Source organism: Trachemys scripta, chromosome 6, assembly GCF_013100865.1.
Source record: "Trachemys scripta elegans isolate TJP31775 chromosome 6, CAS_Tse_1.0, whole genome shotgun sequence".
Taxonomy (NCBI): domain Eukaryota; kingdom Metazoa; phylum Chordata; order Testudines; family Emydidae; genus Trachemys; species Trachemys scripta.
The window spans coordinates 82,355,882-82,380,600 of record NC_048303.1 but is presented as its reverse complement, the minus strand read 5'-3'; the positions used below and the strand labels follow the sequence as shown (position 1 = coordinate 82,380,600).

The 24,719-nt window shown below is 39.6% G+C and overlaps 1 protein-coding gene across 1 annotated transcript in view; it reads right to left on the bottom strand.

Annotated features, from left to right (window-relative positions):
• The window catches only part of CNTNAP4 (contactin associated protein family member 4), a 307,324-nt gene that overhangs the window by 103,120 nt on the left and 179,485 nt on the right, over window positions 1-24,719 (bottom strand). The window contains exons 4-6 of the mRNA XM_034773172.1: window positions 11,942-12,089; window positions 2,251-2,454; window positions 1,907-2,079 (exon numbers count right to left, since the gene is read on the bottom strand). Coding sequence (XP_034629063.1) covers window positions 1,907-2,079; window positions 2,251-2,454; window positions 11,942-12,089 — 525 coding nt within the window. The remainder of the gene's footprint in view (window positions 1-1,906; window positions 2,080-2,250; window positions 2,455-11,941; window positions 12,090-24,719) is intronic.

Sequence of the window (24,719 nt, the reverse complement as noted above, 5' to 3'; positions counted from 1 at the left end):
CAGTACATTATACACCCTCCTTTAGAAAAACCTGTACTTTGCAGAAATGAGAGAGATGTGTGGAAGACGTAAGGCTCAGATGCTTGTTCATTGTGCAATTTCTAGATTTGTGGTAAATGGAACTTTAAAACTAAACATTTCAGAGACGGACCTTGCCAAGTGGATTTTCTTTGACCACACCTTGTGGTGTGATTTTTAGGATATGTCTGTACAGGATTTTGGATGTTACTAGAGACGACCATGAAAATAATAATGAATATAGAATCAAAAAGATGATCTGTGAACACAGTTTTGATGTTATTGACATAAACTGTGACCATATAGATCATTGCTGCAACCAGGGTCCTATGGTTACACCAATTCTTGTACAGAGGAAGCCCAGTGGGGTGTCTATGGGAAGGTTGTAGTTTGCTGGTTATGATTATGCTGTCTGAACGTGTGTATCATTTTTGCATCTGAAGTTATGAATATTGGCTATGTATTTGTTGCATTCTAAGTAGCCTCAGTGAAGCATTTGGTCAGCTTCTTGAGAAAGGACTATTCTCAGTAAGTGTCCTATCAAGAAACACTTAACTGACAATGGACTTTGGAAGACACCAATCCACATCTGAGCTTTCCTGGGACCGTTCAAATTAACATGTAAGCAATGGCGTCGGCCTGCAAAAAGCTGAATCATCCATAGATGTATGACTTGCCCAGGTGGCTACAGACTCCATCTTGTTGCTGTGATTTAACACAGAAGAACAAAGGGGTTTCCGCCCACATGTGAGAGAATATAAAAGGCCCTGGAAATCCCTCCATTTTGTCTTAAGCTGGCTCAAAAGATAGCCTCTCCACCCCAAAGAGATGCCTGAAAGAAACTGGAACAAAGGACAGTAACTCCAGGGGTGTGAGTGATTGCTGGACCTAGACTAGGAAGGAGTGTAGTCTGTGAAAGAAGCTCATTGGAGCATCTCTGAGGGTGAAATTTACCCGCATTTAGTTTCCTATTGTATTAGATTTCAGAGTAGCAGCCGTGTTAGTCCGTATCTGCAAAAAGAACAGGAGTACTTGTGGCACCTTAGAGACTAACAAATTTATTAGAGCATAAGCTTTCGTGGACTTCATACATGCATACTGTATGCATCCGAAGAAGTGGGCTGTAGTCCACGAAAGCTTATGCTCTAATAAATTTGTTAGTCTCTAAGGTGCCACAAGTACTCCTGTTCTTTTTATTATATTAGAGTTAGACTTGAGTGTTTTTGTTTTATTTTGCTTGGTAATTTACTTTGTTCTGTCTGTTATTACTTGGAACCACTTAAATTCTACTTTTTACATTTAAGAAAATCACTTTTTGCATATTAATTAACCCAGAGCAAGTAATTAATTCCTGGGGGAGCAAACAGCTGTGCATATCTCTCTATCAGTGTTATATCGGGCAAACAATTTACGAGTTTACCCTGTATAAGCTTTATACAGAGTAAAATGGATGTATTTGGGTTTTGGATCCCATTGGGAACTGGGTGTCTGGGTGCTAGAGACAGGAGCACTTTCTAAGCCGTTTTCAGTTAAATCTGCAGCTTTTGGGGGACATGGTTCAGACCTGAGTCTGTGTTTGCAGCAGGCTAGTGTTTCTGGCTCAACAAGACAGGGTACTGAAGTCCCAAGCTGTCAAGGAAAATGGGCACAGAGGTAATCTCAGCACATCAGGTGGCAGTCCCAACAGGATCTCTATGACCCAACCTGTCACTGCAGTGTCCTGTAAGGTTTTGCAGAAGTATGGTAAGAAAACATTTCTCTGATCCATTCCTTCTAAATATAAACTTCACCAAAATTTGAATTACTACAAAATTCCCTAAACAGTTCTGTTCCCTGCACTTACATAACAAAGGTAATAAATGTAATAAACGAAAGGTAATTTTCACACCTCATAATCAAGGTCCAAATAATTGAGTTCCCCCTTTGCATGAAAATGATGACTATGTTTATCCACTGTAAAGTTTACTTGATTGTTAAAGTGTTCAATGAGGACTGAATGCCAGTGCTGATCATCCAAAAGGCTGCCCAGGGTAATATTAGCAGAATGAATTTTAGCATCACCTTGAGATGAGAAAAAGAACAAACTGTGAGATTCATTTTATAAAAGAATATGGATATTTAAACAGGCTCCTAGCTTATGGCATACAATAGGTTAAAATAAGCTTAATATACAGGGATTTTTGACACAAAATCTAATGGGTGCAGCAAGATTGTACACCCCATAGCTATTACCTAACTTAATGAATAAAGAAAGTTTTCCTTTTACTAATTCCAATGTAATGTGATCTCCATTCTGTCCTCCTCTGTGCAGTAGAATCCCATCGCTTTGAATTGTTTTAAACTTCAGAGAAATCACATCTTTCAGGGCAGACATGGATTTTTGATTGAATCTGTAGAGCAGGCAACTTTTCCCATCAAAATCAGCCACCTCAGACCCTAGCAATAAAGGAATTAAAGATAACTTGTAATCATATGTTTAGACAACAAGGGGTTTATTTTGCTTCATAGTGCATGGATGAAGTGTGAAGGAAGCCTTCCCCTCCCCACTCCACTACATACCAATTCAGGACCCCATTAAAATGGCACTCCTTGTTCTCCCGAGTGCCAGGACTTCTCCAGACTTGCACCATTGCTGGTGCTAGACTCCTCAGAGTGAGTGGCTCCAAGGGGGCATAGCCTCTAAACACTTCTGTTACTTAAAGTACACTCTGAAGCTTGCAAAAAGGTAGCACTGCAGCCTTGTAACCTGGAAGTTTGGGGCCTAATTCTGATCTCATAGTATTCTGACACCAGTGCAATTCTATTAAGTTCAATGCAATTGCTCCTGCTTTATACCAGGTGAGAGGAGCATTAAGCCCATTATGTCCTACTGAGTGAGGGACAGGACTTTCAAGCTACCCCGACGTGGACTATAACTTTAAGCCACTATTAAGGGCAATCTGTGTGGTTTTATAATCATTTAAATTAATATTAGTTCATTTTATTCTGGAAAATGAATAAAGTTGATATTAGGAAAGAAAACCCATTAATTATGATGCAGTTAGTCAGCCCTGGTTCTCTTCTCACCTAGTGTAACTCCACTGACATCAAAAGAAATACTCTTTTTCTACACCAGTGAGATGAGTATCAGGCCATTTAGATTTAGAACTAGAAAAAGGAGCTTTGCTATATCCTATTGGACATCTGTTTCTCAATATGAGAAATATTTTGCTAGAAATGGAAACATCCTGGATACATAAGAGGTCATTAGAAATTCATACTATAATACACAAAAGAAAGCAAATGCTCTCTAAATTTAACAGATAAAGAACACAGTGACAGTAGGGAGATGCATGTTTTTATGTTTTTTCAGTTATTTTGTTTTACATTTATAGTCTCAGTGACTTATTATAACAGGCGCATTATTGCAGCTGTGTGACAGCTGCCCCAATGAAGTCTACTTTCTGTTTTGTGAAAATGTTTTATCTAGTCTCTTTCAAGGTCACATACATTCACTTCACCTGAAAAAAAGTGATTTTAGACCAATAATATATAAAAGAATATCTGTCAAAATCAGTTGTATATTGAACAAGAAAGACATGAAGGAACTGATATCACCAAGAAAAGCTCTTAGAATATTCACACCTCATAAGTAAAGAAGAAAAAGGTAATTGTCCTTGAAAGATAAATTTGTGAAATAAATTAAGATGTAAAGGGCACCCAATAAAATATTAAGTTACTTTTCAACTGACTGACTGACTTCTTCCAAGTCACTGGAAACATTATCTATTTACTAACTTTATTTAATTTGACCCAAAAAATTGCTCCACATTGTGGCATAAAAATGAAGTCAATTTAAATTATCTATAGTATTTAAAGTTAGCCATTTATTTTCACCACTCAAAAATCCTTGTCAATTTAATGCAGCTATGTTTTGAGAATGTAGTCTGTTGATTTTCTCCACATCTTGTTAATGTACTTTGTTCTTATGAAGAATTCATTTACCAAGTGCACAATGAATATGCATTACATTCTGCCTAAAAAGCATCTTCATTTGACTATTGTCCTTTGTTATTCTACTGAATAAATGTTGAAAGTAAAAACATAAATCCATGGCAAATACAAATGATGTGCTTTTATGTTTATTAGATTGCAATAAAAAAGTAGGAGTGTCAATAAAACAGGGCTTTTTTTTAAGCTTTCACAAATGTAACAATGCAGTTAAAACACTCATTAGGTGTTGACCAAGTTGAGCAACAGAGGAAGAATAATGTATATTCCTGCTCTCCAAAAACACTTCACTATTCACAATGAGCTTAACACTGTAGTGCAGTGGATCTCAAACTTTTTTACTGGTGAACACTTTCACATAGCAAGACTCTGAGTGCGACCCCCCCCCTTATGAATTAAAAACACTTTTTTATATATTTAACGCCATTATAAATGCTGGAGGCAAAGCGGGGCTTGGGGTGGAGGTTGACAGCACGCAACCCCCCATGTAATAACCTCGCAACCCCCTGAGGGGTCCCGATCCCCAGTTTGAGAACCCCGCTGTAGTGCTTCCTCAGTCCTTAGTTGGGGAAAAAAAAAAACTTTAATATGAATGAGTGAAGACTGAAAAAAATGCGTCTGACGAAGTGGGTATTCACCCAGGAAAGCTTATGCTCCAATACTTCTGTTAGTCTATAAGGTGCCACAGGACTCTTTGTCGCTTTTTACAGATCCAGACTAACACGGCTACCCCTCTGATACTGTGAAAAGAATTTAACTATTGATCATAGACATTATTAACATTCTTGTGCATCTGCCATTTTTACCATCAATGCATTCCCACCAAAGTGTGAGGAACAGGGGGAGGAAGAGGAAGAGAGGACAAAATGCATACTGGTCATCAGGGTAGAAGTTTATTATTCTAATTAACAAAGAGTGTTACTACTTTTTTCCCCTTTACTATAGTCATTAACTCATATTTTGGTGAATTTGTTACCTGAACATCAGTCTCAGTAGGTTTCTTCTTTTGCCCTTCAAGTAAAAATATTATAAGAAAGGTAAATGAAAAGGCTGATTCACTTTGTGACCGCAAATCTTTTAATTATCATTTTTCACAAAGTCAAAACACAGGCATGTTTTCAGAATTATTTAGTCCAAAACTTAGCTATACCCCCGAAGATACATAAGTCCCAAAATACAGCAGAGCTGTCATAAATCACAGAATGCTGTAGCTCCCTGCATACTACAGAATCAAATTTTTCAATGGTTCTCAACCAGAAAGTTGAGAAGTTTTTGATAGAGCTAGTCAAAGTATTAGTTGCAAACAACAGGTTTGAGTTTTGCAAATTTGTTCATTGTTTGAAGTTGTCCAATGAACACTCCATAGAAACAAATTTAAAACTCTACTCACCGCATGTATTCCTTAATCGTTATCACTTTATTTACATGTATTGTTCTTGGTTGGATAATTGTCATTGTTAAAGAGAAGGAAATGAAGATCAAGTCACTAGGCCTCTGTTTCTTTTAAGGAGAGAGGATGGGAACAGTTTATGGAGTTAGGAGGAGCTAGGTTTGCCACTTGAATCAGGCCTTGCATGAAACAAAACAGCTGGAGAAATTAGGTTACTGTAATATCATAGATAATGGGCCACATTTAAAAATATAGTCTTGTCATCACTTGCACAGAGTTCTTGCAAGTATATATATATTATCCTAGCTATACAGATTGTGGACAGATCTTTGTCTAGCTTACTTAATTGTTCCAAGGATTTTGGGTAGCCCTAATATAAAGGGGGTCATCACAAACCCTTTGCTGCAATCACTTAACAGTAGTAGTGCCAGGGCTCTGGCCTGGAGGTTTTGGGATCACAGTCCCCATGATGTTATGTTGCTGCTAAGTATTGTCTCCCATCTTAATTAATGTGTCTACCAGGAACATTTCTTGAATTTACTAGTGTCCATTTTTAAAATTCTGTCTTCATAGAGCACAGCCATTGTCACAAACCCTTTAGAAATTGTAACAAAAATGTATGTGTCTGGTCCCATTTAGGAAGGGGATGGTTGGATCTTTATAATGTCCTCCAAGTCAGGGAAACATTTCAACACATCTGTCCTTCTGTTGTGTGAAATATGAATTGTTTGTAGCTGCATTTACTGGTCATCCTCAGATGGACTGAGCAAGAGAGGTAGTAGTTGAGGGAAAAAAGGAGTCTGCCAAAGAGACACATTTAGGCTTCATGCAGCTGCCAGGGGTCAATTCTAACATTGACACTGGAAGCATAGCTTCATCCTCACAATCTGACATTTCAGCTAGTGACAAAACACAGGAAACTGCTACAGAGATGTATCTGTCTAATTTGCACACTTTGAATAGGAAGAACAAGCAGCCAGGAGCTGAGAGGCATTTTTTTTTTTGTAAATACAGAGGATATGTTGCCCAATCACAGCATGATGCAGATGAGGTCAATATATCTGGGGAAGAGTATTCATCTGCAGTTGGCAAATACTTCTGAGAAAGAAAAAAATAATGCCAGTTACACTTAAGAAGAATGAAATGGAGGAACTTGGCAGAGACAGCAGGAAAAAAAAACAGAACATGGAGAACAATAGTATGGAGGGACTCTTTTATTCATATGATACATATTAAAATATTAAAATTAATAATCTATAATTTCATAACTTATTATTGCTATTTGTTTTGCAGCAGTCCGTTAGAGGCCAAGCAGGTCAGGGCCGCTTTGTACTAGTCACTGTAGAGAAAATGACAGTCCCTGTCCAAAAAAACTTATACTTTAAAACATGCTGTGTGGAAAATTTACAACAACTGCCTTACTTATATGGATATCTTTTCTGGAGATCATTTACTTCAGTTAGTTTATAAGCTGAAGCCACCACAGCATGAGAGAGATTGAGGATATTAGCTATCAGTACTTGGGAGCTGTCACTTGGATGACAGATAATACACCAGACAATTTAGAATTAGTGCTAGCTATGATATGTGATATGATATGTATATGTTTCCCCAAAAATATCATTGCTATTGCATATGATTACATGGAAGATGTACTTAGGGGTGTCTGGCCTTCTCTGAAATCCAGTGTAGAAAATTGTACAGAGGGGGATGAGTTAGGCTACAGCAAGATTTTCGAGCAAAATTAAACCTATTGCTGTGCAAAAATGCATGCAACATGTGGCTTTTGATTGTACCTGGAACAGCATTATACTGCATGAAGAGAAAGATGTGAGGCCTTACAAAAGAAATGACTACTCCCACTTCCAGACATATACCCACAGACGTAGAAACATGATTAATCAGTAGACTTTTCTTACTAACATAATCTGGGGGCCTTTGGAATATTCTCTTTAAATAAGTGAAAGTGATTTTTTTTTTTTGCATAGAAGCGTAAGTGTCCATGCTACAGAATTCAACAACTAAATATTCTATGGTTTCATGTTGTGAGCTGCATGTGCTCTCAGGTTTTGGAGTACCTCTGAAAAGAGGAGATGAAGAACAATTATATTGGGCATCATAGGTGACATTTGCTCATCTGCAGAGGGCCCGCACAAGGCTTATGCCGCACCTATATTGCACTTATAAAGCTAAAGTGAGACTTAAGTGGTGTATAGACCCTATATTGGCTCTCCCAGCAGGGATAGATTTCACCCTTTTTAGAAGGTTTAATGTAAAAGATTTATTGTCATGAGTTTGAGACAGTTGCATTAATTATGATTAATGATGCCATTGCAATAGTAAGGCGGGTACAATTGATCCCAAATGAGCACTAGTAAAACTCTTACCCCACATCATATAATCATATATTGTGTAAATACCAAATATGTTACTTATAAACTATTTTTAAAACGCTTTAGATTGCCATTTTTAAAATGGTATTGCATTCATATGTTAAAAGCAAGGATTGTACAGCAGTGTTAAAATGATAGAACAAGTGGAAAATCCCAACCACACCGGATAAATCTTGTTTTGTGTGTGTAGACTGAGCTTTTCTTTTTCTTTAAGCTAACTGTGTCTCTGATTAAAAAAAAATCCTGCCAGTTGTTTTTCTTTTTAATGTATTCTCCCATTTTTCAGAGTATAGGAGCACAAATGCTGCCTGGTTCTTTGTAATTTACCCATTGCTCCTGTTTTTCTTGAGTTGGGAGAGGATGTGTTAATACTTGATTAGAACTTATTTATATTAATAACATTTTAAATGTATTATATTTCTTTATATTTATAAAGTGAAGTTTCAATACCAAACATATTGTGCATGAGACTCTTATGTTCCAATAACTGCTTGCTCATAAGGCTGAAAGTTAATTTCAATACACACACCCACACACATCATATAAAAAAGGTAAATTCACTTAAAATAAATTTAAGTTTAAGAAACTGAGAGCAATAATTCTAAACTAGACATTCAAATCAACAAAATATCAAATGATACATAATAATGCTTTGCAGTTCTGTGGGATGACCAATCATTTAAGCCTAATAATATCCCTGTTAAGCAGGGTAGCAGTATTAAAACAGACTTATGGACAAGTAAATTGAGGCACAGAGAAGCCAATAGATGTGTCCAAGGTAACAAAGTGAGTCACTGGCAGAGCCAAGAATAGAATCTAATTGTCGCAACTCCCAGCTTGGAGCTGCTATCTCATTTTACACAAGACACTGTAGCCTTATCTATAGTTATGGGTTACTTTAACTAATTATGCACCCCAAGGTGAGTGTTCTCACCTACTTTCATCTGTGAGAGTTCAGCCCCAAGATTAACTACAGTAGCAAGGTTATCAATAGAAGTGGGAACCCTATAGTTAAAGTTAAGATTTTGTTACAGTTATCTTTAGTAAAAGTCAAGGACAGGTCATTGGCAATAAACAAAAATTTACGGAAGCCATGGTGGCTGATGGTGGCGGAGGGCCCAGAACTATCATGGCTGATAACTCTGTGGCCCCTGCTGCAGCCCCAGCGGCTCAGAACTCTGGAGTCTCTGCCCCCTGCGGGGGCTGATGGCTCTGGGTCCCCAACGTCCCAGGGGCTGGAAGCTTCAGGTGCCTGTAGCAGCTGGGAACTCCAGAGTCCCACACCACCCACAGTACCTTGGAGCTCCAGGGCTGATGGCTGGGAGCTCTGGGTTCCCTATCTGCTCCCTGCCTAGTGTTGCCAACTTTCTACTCACACAAAACTGCCCCCTGTCCCACCCCTCCTCCAAGGCCCTGCCCATGCCCCACTCCATCGCACCTCTCTCTGTCACTCGCTCTCCCCACCCTCACTCACTCGCTCATTTTCACTGGGCTGACTCAGGGGGTTGGGGTGTGGGAGGGAGTGAGGGGTCTGGCTGGGGGTGTGGGTTCTGAGGTGGGGCCAGGGATGAAAGGCTTGGGATGCAGGAGGCATTGCCCTGGATTTGAGGGCTATTTATACTCCAGAATGTGATCAAGCTAATTGCAGCCATATTATGTGCATTCAGCTACCCTAAATTAATAAAATAAAACACCACATTGTTAAGGGTTAATTTGGAGACAGGCTTTCAGAAGCCAGGTTAGGTCTAGCTAGCAGTTTCTGCTAATCAGAATGGGAGGATGGGACAAACAAGTAAACAATTAAAACTAAAAACCTTAATGGTTAAAAAACCTTAAATCTAAACACCTCTAATATTAAAAAATTATTAGAACTTTAAAATAATAATAATACAGTAGGGGTTATTATAACCTAAGTATTTTATAAAAAATAATTATAAAAAAATAGCTAAAGCAGTCCTCTGAAGCCAAAAAAAAAAAAAAAAAGTTTTTCCCAATACCCTTTCTCCCCCTGCAAACCAGCTGTTAATTACTCAATATCTTTCCAGATATTAGGTAAATATCTGGGATGTTCTAAATCTATTGCCTATGTTTGTGGATGCTTAAATCTAATAAACTGAAGTTTTAAATAAAGCACACTTCCTTGCATAAATCTTATCAGATGGAAGTGCTGTAGTTCCTGTTAATTTATTCCTTACGCTGCCTGAAGTAAAATAGTTAAGTTGCCCTTGTTGGGGGTTCTGAAAATCCAGGGTAAGAGAGCAGGCTTTGGGCTGGGGGATGAGGGATTCAGAGTATGGGAGGGGGCTCTGGGCTGAGGCAGGGGGTTGAGGTGTGCGAGGGGGTACGGGCTCTGGGCTGGGGCCAGGGTTGAGGGATTTGGGGTGAGGGAGGGGGCTCCAGGCTGGGGCAGGTTCAGAGTGCGGGAGGGGGTTTTTGGCTGGGGCAGGAGGTTGGGGTGCGGGGGTGAGGGCTCTGTCTGGGGGTGCAGGCTCTGGGGTGGGACTAGGGATGAGGGTTTGGGGTGCAGGAGGGAGCTCTGGGCTGGGACCGAGGGGTTCAGAAGGCAGAAGTGGGGGATCAGGGCTGGGGAAGGGGATTGGGGCACGTGAGGCGGTCAGGGGTACAGGCTCCAAGCAGTGCTTACCTCAAGCAGATCCCAGAAGCAGCGACATTTCCCCCACTCCCAAATCCTCTGCAGGCTGCCCCGTCTGCAGGTGCCACCCCCACAGCTCCCATTGGCCATGGTTCCCAGCTAATGGGAGCTGTGCAACCTGCGCTTGAGTTGGGAGCAGCGTGCAGAGCCCTCTGGCTGCCCCTATGTGTAGGACTGCAGGGGGGACATGCCTCTGCTTCCGGGAGCCACGCAGAGCCATGGCAGGGAGCCTGCCTGAGTCCCGCTGCGCCGCCGATCTGACTTTTAATGGCCCGGTAGGCAGCGCTGACCGGAGCCGCCAGGGTCCCTTTTCAACCAGGCGTTCTGGTCAAAAATTAGATACCTGTCAACCCTATGCCTATGTTGGCTGAGAGCTCCCGGTTCCCTTGCTGCTTATGGTGGCTCCAAGCTTCAGGACCCCCACCAGCTGACAGCTCTGGCCCCACCACCTTGGGGCTTAAGCAGAAAATGTCACGCAGGTCTCTGAAAATCATGAAATCTATGACTTCTGTGACCTCCATGACATAATCTTATCCCTACCCATGGTGCACAACAGACTATAATGATCTTTCTACAATATTTACTTTTATTAGCCAACCAAACAACAATACACACACTGCAATCTGTTAAAGGAGAGACAGTGAGAGCAATACAGTACACATAGTATTTGCATTATTTACAGCATGCCTTGCAGAAAAACCTGAAGTGTTTGTCATCATCCGCACCATCATCAGCACCACCTGTGGTTGTCATCATGGTGTCTCCCCCACCATGGCATGCAGGCTAGGATACAGCTGTTGTAATGTGTTACGCTTATACCAACTGTAAAAAGGACAACCTATCACAAGACCCATTGAAGAAAAGGCCAGAGACAAAGAAGGAGAACCAGTAGAGAAAAGTAACACAAAAAACTAAGGGAAGACAAAATCAAGGAAAAGTTACAGTGTCCAACAGGTGGCTTATAACCAACTATAACACATACTACTGATATCTGCAACATGCTTGTAACTTCTATTAATCACATACTAATGCTGCACAAACTATTTATAAATGTACCCTTAATATAATCAATGACCTTGAAGTATTATTGATTTATGGGGGAGTCCAAAATTTCTGCAGAGAAAATGCTTTCTGTGTAGCCAAGATCAATAATCTTCTAGGGCCTGATGAGTCCAAATTAGTGAATATTTTTCCTTCTGAAGAGAGAGCTACATTTATAAGGGAAGTATGTAACAATAGCAAATAGGAGTTTGGGGTGAACTAGCATTATTGAATTACATCCATCTACTTGATACTATTGAGCTTAGGATGTAAAGAGCTGGATAGTCAGGAAAACATTGCTAGATGATGCAGCAATAGATAACATCTATGCATACAAATATTAAAATCAATAACATTCAGATAATTAAGCTGACAAATCTACTTCCATTTGCCATTTAGGTAAAAAAAGGCAATGATTGATAGTAATTTCATTCAGATGATTCAGCAAATACTTACTATATGTGCAGCCGTATACCTCAATACGCATTCCAATTCTACCATTGGGATTCCAGTCCAAGGGGACAAAACGGAGAAATCTTGCTTTGATGGAATGTTGAAGTTTATTGTGCACAACACTGTCTGCATTTGTGTTTCCTGAAAAAGCCTAGAAAAAAACAAAAAAGGATATCAATATCCATACTGCATATAGAAGTAAACAGAAACATTATTGACCTACTTTTCATTTTAGGGCCTTACCCTACAAACACTTATGGATGTGAGTAAATTTACTTATGTGGGTAGCCCCATTGAATTCCATGGAAATACTCACACGAGCAAACTCACTCAGAGTGTTTTCAGGATCAAAAACTTAGTAATGTATCTATCCATCCAACTATTTATATCATGCTCATTTGAGCAGGGCCGGCTTTAGGAAGTGTGGGGCCCGATTCGAACAGTTTTGACAGGGCCCCCACAGGGATGACTAAAAAAAAAAAACCCACGTGGGGCTTGTACTCGCCGGGCGGCGCTCCTAGACTTTGGTGGCGGTTCCTTCACTCGCTCCGGGTCTTTGGCGGCACTGAAGGACCCACCACCAAAGTGCCGCCAAAGTCCTGGAGCACCGCTGGGTGAGTAAAAATTAAAAAGGCGCCTCTAGCCAGGGAAGGGATTCTCTGCCACTTGCCCCCAACTCTGGGCGGCCCTGCCACTGGGTGCGGGGCCCTCTTAGGCGCGGGGCCCGATTCGGGGGAATTGGTGGAATTGGCCTAAAGCCGGCCCTGCATTTGAGTGCCTTCAATCTTTTACAGTTTAAGTGAAACTGGTTTTTTTTGTTTTGTTTTTTTTTAAATCCCCTAAGAACTCTATGTTGTGATACCCTTATGCGTCAGGTTATTATGCCATCTAAAATTCCCTGTATATATCATGTATAGGTTATTATTATACTCTTCTCTACCTCAAAGGGAGTTTAAAATCCAATACCTTGTTGTACTTTAGTTGTAAACTATAGTAAAACCCAAGAATTACTGTTTCTAGAGAGAGAGAGCTCATCTTGCAAATAGGACTCTAGGTTGCCAGCTACTGAAGACAACTTTTTACAAGAAGAATTTAAATACAGCAATTTTGGAAAAAGAAACACAAAATCTGCACTTGTACTTTATTTTATAGGTAAAGGGAGAAAACATGCAACGAAATATTCAAAACAGATACATTTTGGGTTTCTATGTTTGACAATTTAGACAGAGATTGCTATCCCTGAAATATGTTGGTTAAGTGAAGCATAGCAAATAGGATACATTTCCTTATGAGGACCACAGGAACATCTTAAATTTGAATGATCAGTACATCTCCATTTCCATTATGTTTTGATTGCCTAGGAGACATTTACTATCACTGTATGCCATGGATTTGTTTTGACCGTAGAATGAGATTTTTAAAAAGGAACATTCTGGTTTATACTTCTCACCCCCTTTTTATTTTGAAGTGGAGGCAATTCATCATGAGTCTCCCTACATAAAGATAAAGCTTCCCGCTTTTCCTCCCTCATCCTAGTGGAATTTCAAATTAATTGTTAGCTCAGAACATTGAGTATGAAGAAACAGCTAGTGAACAGGCTCATTAGAGCTAACCTATTAAGTCGGTAATAAGTAATGAGAGTCAGCAACTTTAAATATCTAAACCATTTGCATCTTCATGCTTTATAATCTCACTTTCACAGTAGAAGGCAGAAACATTCTACAACAAACACAGGAGAATTGCCACTATTTTCAGTATGAGACCCTTCCTAAATTCTTGTCCCTTCGAATCGTATTTGTAGTCACTAACAGACGTAACTGCTATTGAATGTGCCAATTAGTTTGTTGACTGAACCAGAACCCAAACCCCAGAAGTTTAAGTGCTATGCGCAAATTAAGTGTTCCATTAAAATTTCAATTTTTTCTAAGATTGTTTCTGGAAGGCATGCCTCTAGCAAAAATGAGTTCTTAAGTTTTGGATAAAGTATGTAAATGCCTGATTTGTTACTTCAGGGGATACTTGAGCCATGTGCTCTTCATTTAAAATTAGCTTTCTGATAAAAATAATCTAAAAGTGAAACATATTCTCCTTTACACCACTCCAAATGGTCAGTTTTGAAAATAAGATTTTCCAGCTGTTTTACAACACTTTTAGCTGGAAAGAACAAATTCTAAAGTATATCAGTTGAGTCTAGTATTGCCTGTACCTCAACTGCTTGATGTTAAACATTTAAAAGATTAAAAATACTATCCGTGCCTGTTGTGAGCACTTTTCAGTTTGAAGAGAGAGAACAGAAATTAACTTCTGCACTCAGCCTGTTTCTCTTTATTGGTCTATAAGTGCTACATGACTGATCTGAAGCTTATGGAAGTCTTTTTAAGGAAGTTGTCATGCTCAACATGATGACAACATTCTTGATTCAGTAATGGGATACAATTTCTGTTTTACAATCCAGTCTTCCAAATATTTAAGCAAGTGAGTAACTTTACTCATGTGTTTAACCGATTATATAAGAACATAAGAATGGCCATACTGGATCGGACCAATGGTCCTTCTAGCCCCATATCCTGTCCCCGACGGTAGCCAGTGCTAGATGCTTCACAGGGAATGAACAGAACAGGGCAATTTTGCATGATTCATCTTCTGTTGTCCAGTTCCAGCTTCTGACAGTTGGAGAGTTAGGGACACCTGGCATGGGGCTGTGTGTCCCTGACCAACTTTTTACATCAATATTGATGTAACTATGCTCCAGAAACTTACCTGATTTTTTTTCCCAACTCATTCATACTTTTGGCCTTAACAACATTCCACAGGTTGACTGCATTGTGTGAAAAAGTACTTCCTTGTGTTTCTTTCAAATCTACTGCCTATTAATTTAATTGGGGGAATTTTGATTCTTGTGTTATGTAAAGGGGTAAATAACACTTCCTTATTCACTGTCTCCATACCATTCATGATTTTATTGATTCCCCCCTTTGTCATTTCTCCTCTAAGCTGAAAAGTCCCAGGCTTTTTAATCACTTCTCATATGGAAGTTGTTACATACCTCTAATCATTTTGTTGCCCTTTTCTGCATCTTTTCCAATTCTAATATATCTTTTTAGAAATGGGGCAATCCATTGCACTATTCAAGGTGTGGGAATACCATGGGATTTATATAGTAGCATTATAATATTTTCTATCTTCTTATCTATCACTTCCTGAATGGCTCCTAACATTGTTAGTTCTTTTGACGGCTGCTGTACATTGAGAGGCTGTTTCAGAAAACTATCCACAATGACTCCAAGCTCTGAATGGTAACAGTGAATTTAGACCCCATCATTTTGTATGTATAACTGGGATTATTTTCTTCCAATGTGCATTACTTTGCACTTATCTACATTGAATTTCTTTTGCCATTTTGTTGCCCAGTCACCCACTTTAGTGAGATTCCATTGTAAATCTCCACAGTCCGCTTTGGATTTAACTATATTGAGTCATTTTGTATCATCTCCAAATTTAGCCACTTCACTGCTCTTCCCCTTTTCCAGATCATTAATGAATACGTTGAACGGCACAAGTCCCAGTACAGATCCTTGGGGGACCCCACTATTTCCCTCTCTCCATTCTGAAAACTGAGCATTTATTGCTACCCTTTGTTTCCTATATTTCAACCAGTTACTGATTCATGAGAGAATCTTCCCTCTTATCCTATGACTGCTTAGTTTGCTTAAGAGACTTTGGTGATGGCTATAGTCCAAGTACACTATATCCACTGGAACATCCTGGTCTACATTCTTGATACCCTGAAAGAATTCTAATATATTGGTAAGTCATAATTTCCCTTTACAAAAGCCATGTTGACTTTCCTCAACAAATTGTGTTCATCTGTGTGTCTGATAATTCTGTTCTTTACCACAGTTTCAACCAATTAGTATGGTACTGAAAGTAGGCTTACTGGTCAGTAATTGCAAGGATAGCTTATGGAGCTTTTAAAAAAAATCAATTCTATATTTGCTACCCTCCATCTGATACAGGAGCTGAATTAAGTGACAGGTTACATACACAATTAGGAATTCTGCAATTTCATATGTGAGTTCCTTGAGAACTCTTGAGTGAATACAATCTGGTCCTGATGATTTATTGTTTATCAATTTGTTCCAAAATGTCCTCTATTGACACCTCAATCTGGGACAATTCCTCAGATTTGTCACCTAGAAGGAATGGCTCAGGTGTGGGGAGCTCCCCCCATATCCTCTGCAGTGAAGATGGTTGCAAAGAATTCATTTAGCTTCTTTTCCTCGTCTTCCTTGAGTGCTCTGTCAGCGCCTTGATCAGCCAGTGGCCCCACTGACTGTTTGCATCAGAAGCAGGAAGCCTGCTACTTAAAAAAATCCTTAGTTAGTTGCTTTTCAAATTCTTCCTTACCCTTATTTATTTTACTTTTACTCTTGACTTGCCAGAGTTTATGCTCCTTTCTATTTTCCTACCTAGGATTTGACTTTCAATTTTTAAAGTATGCCTTTTTGCCTCTAATCATCTTTTACTCTGCTATTTAGCCATGGTGGCATTTGGAGTATACATTTAAGTTTAACCCTTTATCATGGTGTTTTAAAATAGTCTCTAGGAAGTTTGAAGGCATTTCACCCTTGTGATTGTTCCTTTTAATTTCCATTTAACTAGCTTGCTCATTTTTGGATAGTCTTTGGATTGGCTTTTTTCCCTTTACAAGGATGTTAAATTTAATTACATTCTGGTTGCTATTACCAAGTGATTCAGCTATATACACGTCTTGGACTGGATCCTGTGCTCCACTTAGGACTAGACTAAATCAAGAATTGCCTCTCCCCTTGTTCCAGGACAAGCTGCTCAAAGAAGCAGCCATTTATGGTGTCTAGACATTTTCTCTCTACATCCTTCTGCATTTCACTATCACCATTGCTGTCCTGGTCATGTAGTTGGTAGTATATACCTACTGCTATACTCTTATTGTTCAAGCATGCAGTTTCTATCCATAAAGATTCTATGGTACAGTTTGATTTATTTAAGATTTTTACTTTATTTGACTCTATGCTTTCTTTCATATATAGTGCCACTCCCCCACCAGCACAACCTACTCTGGTTTTACCATGTCCCATTGATTATCCTCATTCCTCTATGTTTCCGTAATGTCTACTGTATCAATATCCTCATTTAATGCTAGGCACTCTAGTTCACCTATCTTAGTATTTAGACTTCTAGCATTTGGATATAAGCACTTGTACATTTTGTCAACATTCAATTGCATGCCTTAATGTGTTTTATTAAAATGGGACTTTGTTTGACTGTTCCTGACTAGCTCTTAACTGTAATTTACCAGCTTCTTTCCCATCTTCTTTACTAGGTTATCGAGTTCCACAGTTGTTAAATTTATCCCTAATGGATGTCTCCACCCAAACTGTGTTTTCCTCCTCACCTGTGGGCTTTCCTGCAGTCCTTAGTTTAATTGTGGGATTTTACTGTTACATGTGTCTAGTTTAGGGCTTATCAGCAGGCAGAAGAGTCCTCACAACCTGCAACGTTTGGCTTTGACTACAAGTACGCTTGCACTCCATGAACATACATACTATGTATAATAAAAACTAGTTTAAAAGAGCTTAATTAAACCTGTAAAATCAAACACTCAGAAGTTAGAAAATCCAACAATTAACGTTTCCTGTACACCCTTAATTCTGCCCACTTCTCCATACGGATTATGACCACCTCTAAATACATGATCACATGCTATTTCCCTCCACCCCCACAGGACCCTTATATCTTTCAGTACACAGAATGGACAGTGCTCACTGAATGAGCAGCTATTCAATATCTTGTTTTTTCATTGTTGTTCAGTGTGCAGCCCTATGCCTTATTTATTGCACACTAATCAAACGCTTTCCTGAAGGCAGAATTATTATTTTCCTCATGGACTTTCCTATGGCACAAGACAACCTTAATTCTGTTATTTACTAACTTATGAACCATTATCAATTTACCCCCGATCTATTGTTCCCAGTCTCATTGTACAGCTAATCTCGGTTCCTCCACTCCTGGTTTCTCATTCCATGTTTCTTTACGCCATTGACCCTGGCTCACATTCCCCCTCTCCATTGGCTCCCAGTTCTGACCTCCCTTCCTGGGCTGCTCATACTAGCTCAGTGTCTCCCAACCACCAATCTCCTTGCCTCAGGCAGTCTTTACCGGGCAGTCCCAGTACAAAACCTCAGGCTCCTTGACCCAATCTACTCCCCTCTCCTATCATCCAAGTCACCTCCACACTGCCTGGGCCTGGAGGGGATGTGTGTTACTGAAGTACAGGAAAGATTGACTCCTTGATCTCAATTCAGTTGTCTGGAGCCAGACCTAGAATGGTCTGTTGCAGCCCAGAGCTAAAACTGCAGGCAAAGCTGTACTCAGCCCTAGGATGGAGCATGCCCAGCATGGACAGCATCTTCTAAAACTGAAGTATCTACTGAACATGTGTGAACTGAAATTTTTCAAAGTCTTATAAACTTGGCCAAATTCTGGTGGATTTTCATAGGGCCAGCTAAAAGCACACCCTTCACACAATGGCCAACCCCCCTGTCAAATTTTAAGTCCACGTTCCAAAGCATGGGATGTGAGAGCTTTTCAAATAAAGGTCACCAAAAAATTTTAAAGTGGACAAAATAACACATTTTACCCTTGCCTAGTTACTGAACCGTTTTGGCTGAAAAATCCTTCCTTACCCTCAATTTTCCTCCTGAGGCAAATTCCTGGCCTGAAAAATTGTGAGCAACCTCAATAAAAGGTGGTGCTATATTATAAGTCAAAATATGCATCTTTGAAAAATATGGCATAAGTGTAGAAACAGAGTCACTGCAAGATTACAGCAAAGTGTTAACACGGATGTTCCTTCTGCCCATCTCTGTTGTCTGCCCAGATAGAAGTTAAAAATTATTTTCTAGGGAAAAAAAAGGTATAATAATAAGGTCATACTCAAAATTGCTTTTTCCAGTAAAGTAGGTTCCAGTGTGCAACGTTGTGGGTGAGATATTGGTGTATTGAAGCACTTACTGATCTGTTCTTCAGGACCATGTGGGTCAAAAGATACTGCTCCATAAATGCAAGATTTATTAGCATTATTTAAATACAAATTCTAAGCTGATTTTCAAATGGACAAATATTGCATTAAGGTCCCAATATAAGGCCAGACCATTCCTTAGACGAGAACAAATTTGCAAAGAGGACTCAAAACACAGTGACTCCAATTAAAATGCCCTTCTTCCCAAAGTCCTAAAAACACTAGCCCCTTTCCTCCCCTGAGAAGTGTTAGCGCATGAGTCAGGTAAAAATCAGAGCGAAAAAAAAAACACATCAAAATATTTAAAATTGAAACAAAAACAACAGTTAACAAGACATGCCAAAAGCCTCACTGCTCAATTACACTGCTTTTCATAAAAAAAAAAAAGAGTACATTTGGCACCTTAGAGACTAACAAATTTATCTGGGTATAAGCTTTTGTGGTCTAAAACTCACTTCATCAGATGCATGGAGTGGAAAGTACAGTAGGAAGATATACACACACACACACAGAACATGAAAAGATGGGGGTTGCCATACCAACTCTAACGAGACAAATCAATTAAGGTGGGATATTATCAGCAGGAGAAAAAAAACTTTTGTAGTGATAATCAGGATGGCCCATTTCAAACAGTTGACAAGAAGGTGTGAGTTACAGTAGGGGGGAAAATAGCATGAGGAAATCGTTTTTAGTTTGTGTAATGACCCATCCACTCCCAGTCTTTATTCAAGACTAATTTAATGGTGTCTAGTTTGCAAATTAATTCCAGTTCTGCAGTTCCTCGTTGGAGTCTATTTTTGAAGTATTTTGTTGAAGAATTGCGACTTTTAGTTCTGTAATTGACTGTCCAGGGAGGTTGAAGTATTCTCTGACTGGTTTTTGAACATTATAATTTTTGACGTCTAATTTGTGTCCATTTATTCTTTTGAGTACAAACTGTCTGGTTTGGCCAATGTACATGGCAGAGGGGCATTGCCGGCACATGGCATATATCACATTGGTAGATGTGCAGGTGAACAAGCCTCTGATGGTGTAGCTGATGTGATTAGGTCCTATGGTGGTGTCCCTTGAATAGGTAAGTGGACAGAGTTGGCAATGGGCTTTGTTGAAAGGATAGGTTCCTGGGTTACTGTTTTTGCTGTGTGGTGTGTGGTTGCTGGTGAGTATTTGCTTCAGGTTGGGGGGGGGGGGGCTGTCTGTAAGCGAGGACTGGCCTGTCTCCCAAGGTCTGTGAGAGTGAGGGATCATCCTTCAGGATAGGTTGTAGAACCTTGATGATGTGCTGGAGAGGTTTTAGTTGGGGGCTGAAGGTGACGGCTAGTGGCGTTCTGTTACTTTCTTTGTTGGGTCTGTCTTGGAGTAGGTGACTTCTGGGTATTCTTCTGGCTCTTTTAATCTGTTTCTTCACTTCAGCAGGTGGGTATTGTAGTTTTAAGAATGCTTGATAGAGATCTTGTAGGTTTTTGTCTGTGTCTGAGGGATTGGAGCAAATGCAGTTGTATCTTAAAGCTTGGCTGTGGACAATGGATAGTGAGATGTGGTCTGGATGAATGCTGGAGGCCTGTATGTAAGTATAGCGGTCAGTAGGTTTCCTATATAGGGTGGTGTTTATGTGACCATTGCTTATTAGCACTGTAGTGTCCAGGAAGGGGATCTCTTGTGTGGATTGGTCCAGGCTGAGGTTGACGGTGGGATGGAAATTGTTGAAATCCTGGTGGAATTCCTCAAGGGCTTCTTTTCCATGGATCCAGATGATGAAGATGTCATCAATGTAGCGCAAGTAGAGTAGGGGCGTTCGGGGACGAGAGCTGAGAAAACATTGTTCTAAGTCAGCCATAAAACTGTTGGCATACTGTGGGGCCATGCAGGTACCCAGATGGTGAAACTGAGACACAACTGGTTAAATGAGTTGCCAAAGGTAACAGAGTAGGTCAGGGAGAAAGCTAGGAATGAAACCTATATCCTCTGACTCTCAGGGTTAAAATATTTGCAATACCCCTTTGCAAGTAGTTAGGTAACCATGATTTTTATGTTGCTCCCTAAACTTGTATTAAAGAATAAACCAGATGTTCCCTGTATTTAGGCAAAAAATAAAATGTAAAAGATTTTAAGGGTGACCTGAAGGACTGAAATCTATTTAGACTCTCCCACCTGAGTCTCGTATTGTCAGCCATTTCATTGCATTATTTATATGTGGTTTGAAAGCTAAATTTAGTCATGTTCATGTTTAGGATCATATTAATACTAATGTATTATTTTCAGTCAGTTTGGGCATGTAATTTCACCACAGCACAATTACCAAGGATTTAGATGGACAGCCTGCACACTACTATTAGTGCCATCTTTCCTAGATCAAGTCTCTCACCTGTCACTCTTTGACAGCCTCTCTTCACTCCACTTTTCTTGACAATGATGCATCAAAACCTCAAAATAGTATCAAATGCTTAAACAGACCTTACCAAAAAGGACTATGTGGATGGAAGGTTTTTTATTTTATTTTTATTAGATTTAGATAAAGATATCTAAGTGCCACAATTATATTGAGGTGCTCCCTGATGTCAGTACAAGGGCCTGAATCCCACAGCAGCTCAGAGCCAAATTAGGGTGAAATTTCATATGAACAGCAAAAGTCATAATACCTCTGCCAAATTTCAGGACAATGTTCCAAAACATGTGGTCACTAGAACTTTTCAAATAAAAGGTTGCTAGAACATGGGAAAAACAACATTTTTTCCTAGCTTCTCTCAGAAATAACTGAACATTTTTGGCTGAAACGTTAAATAAATAAAATCAGCCCAAACCAAAATTTAAACCCAAATAGTTAAAGTTTGGCAAAATTATAAATACCTGAAAACAGATTGTTATCATGGAAAGTACCGGGCAACCTTAATGATAAATGGTGCTATCAACCCCATCTATATATGTAATTTATTTTCCTTATGAAAAATCAAATACAGACCAAAGTGCCTTTAAAAAATTCTTTAAAATATACTCTGTTGAAGAGCCACTACCAAGTTTAATAGTCCAAATATATTTGCATGCAATTCTTTCATGTATATATTATAAAAATACATGCTTAATTGAGAAAACTTACAAAAATAAAGCACTGTGCAGGTGTTGTAGAAGAGTTAAAAAAGTGATGGAAAAAAAATTAAACTAAAATTTCCCTGAGTTTACAATTTTTAAAAAGCGAGAAAATGAATCATTTCAACCATTTGCTGCAGACAATAATCCTCATTTTATTAAACTGAAACTTCCTAAGTGTCTGATTCAGCAACAGTATCTAAAGCCTTTTGGAACACACAAGCATTGGAAAGTGACAACAGCTACTTATTCCATAATGGGTCAGCAAAAGCTTGGTTCACTGCAGAAAGCAATTAAAATCTTCAGCTCCATAGTGAGGCATTATATTGCTGCTTTGCAGTCGCAGAGTTCACGTCAAAATCATCCCAACTTCCTGGAAACAACAATTCTTGATTCTTGGAGCAGTCCATCTCATGATCCAGTTGACCTTATAATCCTTGGGCACAGGGGTTCTCAAACTTAGTGAACCACGACAACAAACATTTCTGACAAGAAAAATTTCTACATGATGCCAGGAGGGGGAACCGAAGCCTGAGCCTGCCTGAGCCTCACCGACCCGGTCGGGGGGCCAAAGCCTGAAGCCTGCCACCCAGGGTTGAAGCCCTCAGGCTTTGACCCCGGGCAGTGGGGCTCAGGCTTTGACTTTGGCCCCGGATCCTAGCAAGTCTAACACCATCCCTTGCAACGCCATTAAAACGTGGTTGCAACCCCCTTCGGGGTCCTGACCCACAGTTTGAGAACTGCTAGGCAAGAATATCTTTTCTGGTATGATCCCCAATGGGGAGCTAGTGAATCAGAGCCCACACCTGATCTGGGTAAAACAATTCACTGGGAGGAAGGACCTTTTGTTTCCATTACAGTGAAGACAATCCCACATAGTTGGAAACCTGTTGGAAAGGTCCCCCCTGAACTCTTTTAGAAGGTGTATATTTATCTTTGGGCTGCACAACCCTTCTCAGTCTCCTTAGTTGAGTTTTACATTGGTGCTATCAGGCAGTGGGAACCAGATACATTCAGGCTGGAGTCCCTTTAAAATTCATCCCTGGATGCTTAGTTATTTGGGGAAGAACCCAGCAACACATTAGGACACTGAGCAACTCATAGGACATGCTCAGTGAGCCCCAACAAGAGGAGTCTCTCTCAATATATTGAGGGCTTGTCTATACTTATGCGCTGGTTCGGCGGTAGGCAATCGGACTTCTGGGTTCGATTTATCGCGTCTTGTCTGGACACGATAAATCGAACCCAGAAGTGCTCCCCGTCGACTCCGGTAATCCTGCTCGGCGTGAGGAGTACGCGGAGTCAACGGGGGAGCCTGCCTGCCGCGTCTGGACCGTGGTAAGTTCGAACTAAGATACGTCGACTTCAGCTACGTTATTCACGTAGCTGAAGTTGCGTACCTTAGTTCGAATTGGGGGGTTAGTGTAGACCAGGCCTAAGACATTGCTGTTAACCTAGAGGGAATTGAACCTTGGAATGAGATGCTGTCTCACTGACCGCATAACCTAGGAGGCCTGTATAACTTCCATTGGCCAGCAACTGCCAAAGCTCCTTTTCAGCTCAATAGGGACCTCGATGGAGTTGATCTAAAATTAATAGATTAAAGTTTGGAGTTTTAAACTATGTATCTTAATAGGCTTACAATTGCTGGCATTTATAGTTAGTGCATTTCACTCTTTAATTATCATGTTTATCCTGTAGCGAGCTCTTGTTAGGTTCTATCCTTAGGAAATCTGTTTAACAAGGAATTTGATCTGGTAAGGCCAGTGTCGTATAGAGAATGCTTCTGACTGGCTCACGAGCATGCTCAATAGATCTGAATGTATGAAGAGGAACTATTGACATGACAAGGCTTCTATATGGGAAATACTCTATTCATAAGTATGAATAGGAGGTTATTTAAGCTTCTTCAAGACCTTTCCGACCTGAGGGTAGCATTCAGCACTCACTCTTGCTGCTTACATACAATATATCTACTGCAGACATCCAGTGACAACTCTCTGTTGTTGTATTCATGCGCAGTCTCCTTGTGTCCTACCTCATTTATTCTAATGCAGCAATAAGTTATAAAATAAGTAAAATAATTTGCCACCATTAGTAGCAATACAAACATAACTTTATACTACATGTTACATCCACTCTTAAAAATCAACACAATAATTCTAACCAAACTTCATTAATTTCTATAGTGACGTGACCATGTAACTATGAAAATATCATGTTTTATTTGTTTGTTCACTTTAAATAAAAAACATATGTATTTCTCTCTATGAATATATGCACACTCAGAGAGCCTATAAAGATCAAAAGGTGAACTGAAATTTTGTACTAACACTCACAATATAAGAATCTTTAATTATCTTTGCTTTTGAACAAGATCTTCAAGGATTAGCTAACTCTAACTGATCTATCTATATTTTAAAATATAGGATCAACTGAGAACCACAATAATTTGACTTTTGATGTTCTCAAAGACAACTATGATGATCTTTGAGCATACCAACCAAAATATTTTTTATACAAATGTAATGATTGTTTATTTGAATTAGGCCAATCAAAATATAGAATTTGTGACCAACCTATCCTCTATGTAGAGAGCACCTTCTAGATCTTGACTGCAAGGCCTCTACCCTTTCT